This window comes from Budorcas taxicolor, chromosome 1 (genome assembly GCF_023091745.1).
Source record: "Budorcas taxicolor isolate Tak-1 chromosome 1, Takin1.1, whole genome shotgun sequence".
NCBI lineage: Eukaryota > Metazoa > Chordata > Mammalia > Artiodactyla > Bovidae > Budorcas > Budorcas taxicolor.
In genome coordinates this window covers 174,896,407-174,908,412 of record NC_068910.1, presented here as the reverse complement: position 1 = coordinate 174,908,412, position 12,006 = coordinate 174,896,407, and the positions used below count along the sequence as shown (strand labels likewise).

The 12,006-nt window shown below is 32.8% G+C and overlaps 1 protein-coding gene across 1 annotated transcript in view; it reads left to right on the top strand.

Annotated features, from left to right (window-relative positions):
- Window positions 1-226: 226 nt before the first annotated feature.
- Window positions 227-12,006, top strand: part of LEKR1 (leucine, glutamate and lysine rich 1) — a 206,096-nt gene continuing 194,316 nt past the window's right edge. Inside the window, exon 1 of the mRNA XM_052645445.1 lies at window positions 227-441. Within this exon, the coding sequence (XP_052501405.1) occupies window positions 227-441 (215 nt within the window). The remainder of the gene's footprint in view (window positions 442-12,006) is intronic.

The following is a 12,006-nucleotide window of genomic DNA, read 5'->3' as shown; positions in this document are numbered from 1 at the left end:
GAGAAATTATTACCCTGAAAGATCCTATTCTAATTCCAAGATTTTGTCAGTCAATATCACGCCATTTTTAAAAATTTTATGAAGTGTTGTAATTATTACTCCATGGCAGAGCACAATATACATTTACTTCGTTTGGCCAAGATGATTGTAATAACATCTTCAGTTGAACTTTATTTTTTAGAAATAAAAAAATATCATTTCAGTAAATGTATGTTCTATTTTATAGATGTCTCCTGAAGAAAAAGTTTGTAAGTACTGTGGAGTCAGCTATCTAATTCTACATGAGTTTAAGGCTATGGAAGAAAAAGTAAAAGCAATGGAAAAAGAGATGAAATTTTATCAAGGAAGTATGGAACGTGAAAAGAGACTTCAAGAAAAACTACAGTCTCTTAGCCAAGATTTTGAACAGTGCAAAATTGACAATGAATCCAAAACAGAAAGGTTAGAGTATGTTATTCTTTTCTCTCATTTATTTAGTTTGGAAAAAAAGTATAGAAAATAGATTTGACTTTTGTTTTTCTAGAATTTATCTATATCAAGTATAATTTATACCTTGGTACATTTGAATTTGTTCAGTAATTATTACTGATTACTAAGTATAATTTCTAGATACAATCTGAACATTCCTTTGAGGCTGTGTTTCTGTCTGAATCATTGGTGGTGGTGGTTTAGTCGCTAAGTCACAACTAACTCTTGTGACCCTTGTACTATAGCCTACCAGCCTCCTCTATCCATCTGAATAACTGGAAACCAATTAATTCAGTAACTATAAGTTGAGATGGGTTGACTTTTACTTTTCTCCAGATTTATATCTTAATTTTATCATTAGAAAGCTTTGTCTCTAAAAAGTCAGGTGAATTTTGATAGTTTTTATATCTAGTATTTTTTTAAGATGTCCTTGACCATTTAGATTTATAGAATAAGGTTTTCATGTTATGCAAAGGTTGCCGAAACATTAAAACTGGCACCTGATTCTAAATCAATAAAGCTGGAGTAAAATCAGAGATTGAGTTCCTAATGCTGGTCAAGTCCAATCAGCAATTTATTCTGCCTAAAGACACCTCATTGGGCTTATATAAGACAAAAGGATTTTTGCTGTTGTTTCATGACTTTTCCTTTGAATAAATATTTTTCCACTTTAAAATATCGACAGTTAATGTAATAAACAATGAACTAATGAATATATTGAACATTGTGTCCTTGTAAAGTAGAAGTTTTCTTATATCTCTTAGGATTAAGTACTTGTCTTAAATTTTATTACAAATTTAAATAATTATATTAAATATCAGTTCTTAGTCTTTGGCTAGGAAAGTTTTGTTTCCTTGAATTTCAGGTCTGAAAAAGTATTTAATCATATTTGAGTGGAAAAATTAAAAAAAATAAAGTATTTAGTTTAAAATTTTAAATACGGAGGGTTTTTGCTTGTCAGATTCTTTTGTTTAGTGTAATAGTTTACTTTATTTAGTAATTATATGAATAATACATAAACATACAAAATAAAAGAAATATATAGAAGAAAATTCAAGAAAGTCCTTTTTTATTCTTCTGATTACTTTCTTTCACCGGAAATAAAAATTAATACTTTTAATGGTTTGGTGTATGTTTCTAGATCCTTCATTGTTCCCTAAGCTTTATTAAAGATATAGATTTTCAATATTTGTAATGTATTATATTTAAGTTATGTAGTTTTAAAACTTTTCAATAGACTAGTGTTTAATATAAGTAATATATTAAAAGTATGTGTGACTTTTACCACTTAATTTTATATTCTGGAAATTGTTCCATGTTATACATGTAGATCTATCTTATTCTTAACTGCTACAATGTCTTCCTTACTAAGAATATGCCATGATTTACTGAACCATTTCTCTTTTCAACGTTTAGATTATTTCCAGTATTTATGACTACACATAGTATTTATATTTATATTCTTGTGTACATATGTTTTTCCATAGGATAAATTCCTGGAAGTGAAATTGCTGAAAAGAAAGTAAATGCCAATTTAAGATTTTGATGGACATTATACCAAATTGTCCTTTGAGAAGACAGGGTTAATTTATATTTGGCCAATAGTTTATAAAGTGGCCATTTTCTTAGATCTTGTTAGTACTGGAATCTTCTTAAGTTTTCTCAAATTTTCACTCTTTTTCTTGGTGAAAAAAAAAGTTACTTCATGATTATTTAATTTGTGTTTCTTTATTGCTAGTGAGGTTGAATTTTTTTTCATGTTTATTAGATATGTATATTTCTTCTTTTATGAATCACTTGTTCATATATATTGCCCGAATTTCTATGGTACTATTTCTACGTTTCTGTTTATGTATAGGAGTTTTTAATATAATATGGACTTATACTTTATTTACACATTGCTAATATTTTCTCATGGTTGTTTCAGTTCAGTTCAGTTCAGTCGCTCAGTCGTGTCCGACTCTTTGTGACTCCATGAATCGCAGCACGCCAGGCCTCCCTGTCCATCACCAACTCCCGGAGTTCACTCAAACTCACAATATCTTACGCTGAATTCTGGAAAGGGTTCTGTGTCAAGTCCTTTTGGTTGCAAACAACAGAAACTTGTTCTGTCTTTTGCTAACCTAGATTCAAGCAAGTTGAAAAACAACATATATTTAAAACCTTTATGGTATTGTTGTTTTGGTAAGTCTTTTAATCTGTTTATTAGTTAGATTTGTGATTTCATGTTTTTTATTGTTCTTTTAAAAATATTTATTTATTTTTTGTTCCTATACACCTATAAGCGCTTCCCTGGTGGCTTAGCAGTAAAGGATCCACCTGCAATGCAGGAGATGCAGGTTTAATCCCTGGGTTGGAAAGATCTTCTAGAAAAGGAAATGGCTACCCACTCCAGTATTCGTCCATGGAGAATTCCGTGGACAGAGGAACCTGGTGGACTACAGTTCATAGGGTCACAAAAGAGTTGGAAATGACTTAGCAACTAAACAACAACACACCTATAACTTCTCTCATTATATACACCCCATATTACAGAGAAACATTTGTTATAGTTAATGAGCTTGTCTTGGTACATCATTATTACCCCAAATACATGGTTTTACATTAGGGTTAGCTTTTTTTTTTGCCACTTTATTCATTTTTTTTTAATTGAAGGGTAATTGCTTTACAGAATTTTGTGGTTTTCTATCATACATCAGCAAGAATCAGTCATAGGTACACCCATGTCCCCTCCCTCCCAGAACTCCCTCCCATCTCCCTCCCCATCCCACCCTTCTAGATTGTCACAGAGCCCCTTTGATGTTGTACATTCCATGAGTTTTGACAAATGTTAAATACCATGTATCTACCATTGTAGTATCATACAGAATAGATAATGCTGCCCTAGAGATCCTGTGTTCTGCCTGTTTGTCCCTCCCTCCCCTCTAAGGATGGACAATCACTGTTCCATTGCTGTCTCCACAGTTTTGCCTTTTTCAGTATGTCATAATGTTGAAAATGTCCATTGACAGAAGAATGGATAATGAAGATATGGTACACACATACAATAGAATATTACTCAACCTTTAAAAAGAATGAGAGAATGCCACTTACAACAACATGGAAGAACCTGGAGAGTGTAATACTAAGTGAAATAAGTCCGAGAAGGAGAAATACTATATGACATCTCTCATATATGGAATCTAAAAAGAAATGATGCCAATGAACTTACTTACAAAATAGAAACAGACTCAGAGACTTAGAGAATGAACTTTTTGCTGGGCAGAAGGAGGTGGGGAAGGAATAGTTAGGAAGTTTGGGATGATTGACATGGACACACTGCTACTTTTAAAATGGATAACCAAAAAAGACCTACTATATGGCATATAGTTATGTGGCAGCATAATGGTATGTGGCAGCCTGTATGGGAGGGGTGTTTGGGGGAGAATGGATACATGTATATGTGCGGCTGAGTCCGTTTGCTGTTCACCTGAAACTATTATGTTGTTAATTGGCTGTACTCCAAAACAAAATGGGCTTCCTAGGTGACAGTAGTGGTAAAGAACCCACGTGCCAATGCAGGAGATACAAGTTCGATCCCTGGGTTGGAAAGATCCTCTGGAGGAGAGCATGACAGCCCACTCCAGCAGTGTTGCCTGGAGAATCCCATGGACTAGAATCCATGGGGTTGCAAAGAGTCAGACATGACTGAAGAAGAAAGAGAATGTCATATGGTTAGAGTAATATAGTGTGTAACTTTCTAAAAATTAGCATCTTTCAGTTAGTAATATACATTTTAAATTTACTCCATGTCTTTTCATGGCTTTACAGCTTGTTTCTTTTTTTAGGACTGAATAATATTCCATTCTCTGGATGAAACACAGTTTATCCATTCACCAAACTGAAGGACACCTAGGTTGCTTCCAAATTTTGGCAGTTATGAATAAAGCTGCTGGAAATATCTATGTGTAGGTTTTTGTGTGGACATGTATTTTCAGCTCCTTTGGGTAAATACCAAAGAGTGTGATTACTAAATCAAATAGTAAAAGTATGTATAATTTTGTGAGAAGCTACCAAATTGTCTTCCAGAGTGGCTCTCTCATTCTGCATTCCCAGCAGCAATGAATGAGAGTTCCTGTTACCAAATTCTCACCAACTTTTGGTGTCGTTGGGGTTTTGGATTTTCACCATTCTAATAGGTATGTAATAGTATCTTGTGTTTTACTTTACATTTCCTTGAAGATGTATGAGATTGACTAGATTTTATTATGTCTGCTATCTGTATGTCTCCTTTTCTGAGGTGTTCATTCAGGTCTTTTGCCTATTTTAAATCAGATTGCTTGTTTTCTTATTGTTGAGTGTTAATAGTTCTTTGTATATTTTAGATAATAGTTCTTTATCAGATGTCTTTTGCAAATATTTTCTCCCATTAAGTGGCTCATCTTCCACTTCTCTTGATATTCTCTTTTGTAGACCAGAAGTTTTAAAATTTAATGAAGTCCTGCTTATTGTTTATTTCATGAATCTTGCCTTTGGTGTTATATTTAAAAAGTCACTGCTGTACTCAAGGTCATCTAGGTTTTCTTCTATGTTACCTTATAGGAGTTTTGCAGTTTGTATGTTATATTAGGTCTATAATTCATTTGAGTTGATATTTGTGTAGTGTGTATGACCTGTGTCTAGAATCCTTTTTTTGAGGATGGAGGAGGGGGCATAAGGATGTTGTCTAGTTGTTTCCAGTTTAAAAAGACAATTTTTGCTCCATTACATTGCCTTTGCTCCTTTGTCAAAGATCAGTTCACCATATATTTATTTGGTTCCATTTTTGGATTCTGTTCTGTTCCATTAATCTATTTGCCTATTCTTCCACCAAAACTATACCATCTTTAATATTGTGTAGCTTTATACTAAGTCTTAAAGGCAGATTTTGTCAGTCTTTCAACTTTGCTCTTTTCCTTCAATATTGAGTTTTTTCCTCTCTATGTAAATTTCAGAATTTGTCCATATCCACAAAATAACTTAATGGGATTTTGCTTGGAATTGAATTAAATCTGTAGATCAAGTTGAGAAGAATTGATGTCTTGACAATGTTGAATCTTAATAATCCACAGACATGGAATATCTCTTTCATTTTGTTCTTCTTTGTTTTTGTTCATATGAGTTTTATAGTTTTTCTCATATAGTTCTTATATATATTTCATCAGTTTGCACTTCATACCTATATTTTTGGAAGGCACTAGTGTAAATGGTAATGATTTTTAACTTCATGTGTTCTCGGTATATAGGAAAGTTACTGACTTTTATGTAATCAATTTTCTATCTTGGAGCCTTTCTGAAAGTGCTTGTTAGTTCCAGGAGTTTGTTGATTTTTCCAGTTTGTTTGTATAGGTGATCATGTTGTCTGTGAACAAAGTTTAATTTCTTCTTTCCTAATCTGTATACCTATATTTTCTTGTCTTCCTGAACAAGTTGGGACTTCATATACAATGTTAAATAGCAGTAGTTAGAGGAGATATCTTGTTCTTGCTCTCAGGAGGAAGCCTTCAAGTTTTCCACTATTAAATATGACATGAACTGTAGATTTTTTGTAATTTTTTTTTTGTCTGTGCTGCGCAGCATTTGGGGTCTTAGTTCCCTCACCAAGGATCAACCCTGTGCCCCCTACAGTGGAAGCACAGAGTCCTAACCACTGAAACTTCAGGGAATTCTCTAAATTTTTTTTTTTATAAAAGTGAGGAAATTTTTCTTTATCTTAGTTTGCTGAGAGTTTTATCTTGAATGGATGTTGGATTTTGTCAAATGTTTTTTCTGTACCTGTTGAAAATGCTTGTGTGATTTTTCTTTAGCCTGTTAATGTGATAGACTAATTGGTTTTTGACTATTGAACCAGCTTTGATACCTGGAATAAATCCCATTTGGTTGTGGTATATAATTAATTTTTACATATTTTAATATTTTGTTGAGGACTTTACTTCCATGTTCATGAGAGATATTGATCTGTAGTTTTCTTGTAATTCCTGTGTATGATTTAGTATTAGGGTAATGCTGGCCTCATTGAATGAGTTGGGAAATATTCTCAATCTTTTGGAAGACAGAATGGATATAATTTTTTCCTTAAATATTTGGTAGAATTTACCAGTGACTCCATCTGGGCCTAGTGCTATCTGTTTTGGAAGTTTATTAATTATTGATGAAAGTTTTTTGAAATTTTTTTTATGGTTAAGCTATGTTTAAATTGTCTGTTCTTGTGTGAGTTTTATCATTTCTTCAAGGAATTGAAATATTTTATCTTGGTGATCAAATTTTTGGGCATAGAGTTATTCATAGTATTTCTTTTTAAAATTTTTTGTACTTTTTTCTTTTTCTGTTGAGGTATAGTTGATGTATAATATTATATGTTACAGTTGTACAGCATAGTGATTTATACTTTTTAGAGGTTACAACTCCACTTATAGTTATTATAAAATATTGGCTGTATTCCATGTTGTACAGTATATCCTTTTAGTTTATTTTATACATATTAGTTTATATCTCTGAATCCCCCACCTTTGTATTGTCTCCTTTTCTCTCCCTGCTGGTAACCACTAGTTTGTTCTCTGTGATTCTGTTTCTCTTGTTATATTCATTAGCTTTTTTTATGTTTTAGTTTCTACACATAAGTGATATGTTATTTGTGTTTTCTTGGTCTGACTTATTTCATTTAGCATAATGCCCTCCAAGTCTATCCACATGGTTACAAATGGAAATTTTTCATTCTTTTTTTTTATGGCTGAGTAGTATTCTATTGTATAACTATAACACCTCTTCTTTATCCATATATCTCTTGATGGACACTTAGGTAGCTTTCATATTTTGTCTATTGTAAATAATGCTGCTTTGAATATTGGAGTGTGTGTATCTTTTTGAATTAATGTTTTTGTTTCCTTTGGTTCTATACCCAGGAGTGGAATTGCTGGATCATATATTTTTAGTTTTTTGAGGGATCTCTATTGATGATTTCTTTTTAACTTCTGATATTAGCAATTTGTAATCTTCTCCCTTTTCCTTTGTTCACCTTATCTGAAGATTATAAATCTTACTGATATTTTCAAAGAAGCGGCTTTTGGTTTTATTGATTTTTTTCTCTGTTGATTTCCTACTTCAATTTTATTGACTTCTGGTATAATTTTTTTTGGAGTTATATAAATTATTATTATTTCTTTTCTTCTGCTTACTTTGGATTTAATTTGCTCTTCCTTTTCTAGTTTCCTAAAGTGGAAGTTTAAATTGCTGATTTTAGATCTTTCTTTTCAAATAAGTGTTTTCAGTGCCATAAATTTCCCTGTAACCACTGCTTTTGCTACATCCCACAAATTTCAGTAAGTTGTATTTTCACTTTCATTTAATTCAAAGTATTTTAAAATTTCATTGTGATTTCTTCTTTGATATATCTGTTAATCAGAAGAGTGTTGGTTAATCTCTAAGTATTTTGGGATTTCCTAGCTCTTTCAGTTTAATTTCTAACTTTATCTCATTGTTAGGTGTCTGAGTGCAAACGTTGTATGGTTTTTTATTCCTTTAAATTTGTTAAGATGTATTTTATGGTCCAGAATGTGGTCTATCTTGGTGAATGTGAGCTTGAGAAGAATGCGTTGTACTGCTGTTGTTGGGTGAAATCATCCATGCATGTTAGTTTACATCAGTTGATTGATGATACTATTGAGTTCAACTTACAGATTTTCTGCCTCCTGTATCTGTCCATTTTTGGTAAAAAGGTGTTAAAGTCTCCAACTCTAATAGTGATTAATCTGTTCTTCCTTGTAGCTCTATAGCTTTTGCCTTACATATTGGGTTGGCCAAAAAGTTTGTTTGGGTTTTTCCATAACATCTTATGGAAAAATCCAAAGGAACTTTTTGTGTCAACCCAATATTTTCATGCTCTGTTGTTAAGCTCTCTTGTTAAGGATTGTTATCTCTTCCTAGAACACTGACCCCTTTATCATTATATAATACCCCTCTTTATTTCTGATAATGTTCCTTGTTTTGAAGTCTTCTCTGTCTGCAATTTCTTTTGTTTAGTGTTAGCATGATGTATCTTTTTACACCCCTTTCTGTTTAGTCTGTGTGTGTCTTTATATTTAAAATGTGTTTCTTGAAGACAATGTGATAGTTGATCTACTCTGACTGTCTTTAAATTGGTGTATTTAAATCATTGATAATCAAAGTAATGACTGACATAGTTGGATTAATACCTATCATTTTTTGGTTATTGTTTTCTATTTGCTGCCCTTTTTCTGTTCTTATTTTTGTCTTTCACAATTTTTTTCCTGTCTTTTGTGGATTTAATCAAGCATTTAATATAGTTCCATTTTATCTTTTTCAGAATATCAGTTATACTTCTTTTTCTCACTTTTTAAGGTGTTGCTTTAGAGGCTTCCCTGGTGGCTCAGACGGTGAAGAGTCTGTCTGCAATGTGGGAGACCCAGGTTCAATCCTGGGTCAGGAAGATCCCCTGGAGAAGGAAATGGCAACCCACTCCAGTATTCTTGACTGGAAAATTTCATGAATGGAAGAGCCTGGCAGGCTGCAGTCCATGGGGTCCCAGAAAGTGGGACATGACTAGTAACTTACACACAGAGTTTGCGATATATTTTTATGACTAATCCAAGTCAACTTTTAAGTAACACTTCACTGCTTCACCAGTAGTGCAAGTGCCTTATAATAGCTAAATATTCCTAATTTCCCCCTCCCATCCCTTGTATCATGGCTGCCATTTATTTTACTTATAAATAAGCATACATAAATATGTATGTATATATAAATATATATGTGCGTGTGTGCTCAGTCACTGCAGTCATGTCCAACTCCTTGTGACCCTGTGGACTATATCCTGCCATGCTCCTCTGTCCATGCCAGGCAAGAACACTGGACTGGGTTTCCATACCCTCCTCCAGGAAACCTTCCTGACCCAGGACTCGAACCTGCGTCTTCTGTGATTCCTTGCATTGCAGGTGGATCCTTTACCACTGAGGCACCAGGAAAGCCCATGCTAAACCTTAGTTGGCATTTATCCTGCTTGGTATTCTCTGAAGTTCCTGGATCTGTGGTTAGTGTTTGACAATATTATAATTTAGAGGAAATTGTCAATCGTTTCAAATATTTCTTCTTTTCCTTTCTCTATATCTTCTACTTCTGGTATTCCTATTAGGCAAATGTTATATCTTTTATAGTTGTCCCAGAGTTCTTGGATATTCTATTATGTTTTTAATTTTTTTTTTTTTGCTTTTTAGTTTTAGAAGCTTTTCAATTCTATTGTCATATCCTCCGGCACAGAGATTCTTTCCTCAGTAATGTCTATTTTAATGAGCCAGTTAAAGACTTTCTTCATTTCTGTTAAACACTATTTTTTTTTAAAATCTCTAATTTCTTTTTGATTCTTTCTTCAAAGTTCAATGTCTCTGCTTATATTATCCATCTGTTCTTTACATGTTGTCTCCTTTTTGTATTACATCCCCTTTCACATTAATCATAATTTTAAAAAATTTCTGATCTAATAATTCCAACACTCCTGCCATATCTCACTCTACTTTTGATGCTTGTTCAGTCTCTTCAGACTCCTTTGTTGCCTTTTAGTGTACACTATAAGTTTTTGTTGATAGGTGGACAAGACATAAAGGTATAAAAGGAATTGCAATATATACCTTTAGTAATGTGGTGGTAATGTCAAGGGAGGAGAAGTATTCTGCAGTCCTATGATTATGTCTCAGTCTTGTAGTGAGCCTTTGCCTGTGGACTGTCAACTTAACAGATATTTCTCAGTTGCCAGATCTTGCATCCCCCACCCTGCCCTTAGGTGACACAGTATTTCTAGAATGAGCTAGAGCTGGGTTTTTCCTTTTGTCAGGTCAGTTAGGCTCAGATAATATCCCAGCAGGTTAAGGTCTGCTAAAATAGTTTCTCCTGAGGGAAGGCCGTGTTAAACATAATAGAAAGCTCTGGCATATTTAAAATATTTGCTTTTCCCCTCCCTCTGACAGAAGCTCAATCAGGTTTTTCTTTAGATGTTAGGAAGTATCACTTAACAGATTTACTCTCTTCACTACTTCAGTTGTGATACTGTCTTCACTACTCTGATATGTTGTATTTTCATTTTCATTCAGTTCTGTGTGTTTTTGTATAATTCTTAAAATTATCCTTTGAGAGTTTTTCTTTGACATATGGATTATTTAGAAGTATGCTATTTAGTTTCCAAGAGTTTATAGACTTTCTTGTCAGATTTCTATTAATGATTTCTAGTTTGATTCCACTATGGTCAGAGAACATACTCTGTATGATTTCAACTTTAAAAATTTTGTTAAAATTGTTTTATTGCCGAAGATATGCATCTGCCTTGATGACTGTTCCATGGGTACTTGGGAGAAAATGTGTATAATGCTATTGTTGGGTGGAGTTTTCTAAAAGTGGCAATTAAAACCTGGTGATTGATGGTTTTGAGTTCTTTCATTTCCTTGCTGATTTTCTGTCTAATAAGTCTATCAGTTGCTCATAATGGAATATTGGAAGTTCCCAGATCTGATTGTGGGTTTGTCTGTTTCTCTTTGAGTTTTATCATTTTTGCTGCATGTTATTTTGTAGCTGTTTTGTTTGGTATGAACATATCTAAAATTTTTGTTTTCCTGGATTGATTGTTGTATCATTATGTAGTATTCTTTGTCTCTAGTAATTGTCTTTGCTCTGAAATCTACTTTATCTGATATTGGTATAGCAACTGCTGCTTTTAAAAACTGTTTATTACATGGTATACTTTTTCCATTATTTTACTCTCAACCTACTTATGTCATTGAATTTAAAGTCAGTCTTATGGACAACATATTTTTGAAGAATGTTTCTTTTTTAATCCACTCTGCCTATCTCTTTTAATTGGTGTATTTAGATTTACATTTATATTTAGGTAATTTTTTATATGTTAGGGTTTATGTATGCCATTTTATTTGTGTCCAGTTTATTTCCTCTGGTTCTCTTACTTCTGTTTCTCTTTTTACTTTCAGATTGGTTTGCTGAATATTTTTTAGGATTATATCTTGACTTACTTTTAGTGTTTTAAATATATTGCTTTGTATAGGTTTCTTAGAGGTTGCTCTAGTCATTGCAGTATATATACATAATTGGTCATAGTCTATGGTTTAATTATGATGGTCTTAACATGGATTTCTTTGGGTTTATTCTATTTGTATAGAAAAGACTCTTTCCTACAGCTTGTTGAATCTGTAGGTTTATATCTCTTGCCCTTAGAAGTTTTCAGCCATTATTGAATATTATTTAATCATACTTCCTCTTTATTCTCTCCTTTTCTGACTTTAATCATATGAATTTTAGCTTTTTGTTGTTGTTTTGTCACACAGGTCTCTGAGACTCTGTTAATTATTTTTTCTATTTTTGTTCTTGTCTAGATTGGGTGTTGATTTGTCCTAACATCCTCTGATTTTGTTTTCTGTCATTATACTCTGCTGTTGAGCCTGTCTTATGAGGTTTGTTTCTTTTTTTCTTTCACTTATTTATCTTTCAGTTCTATCATTTCTA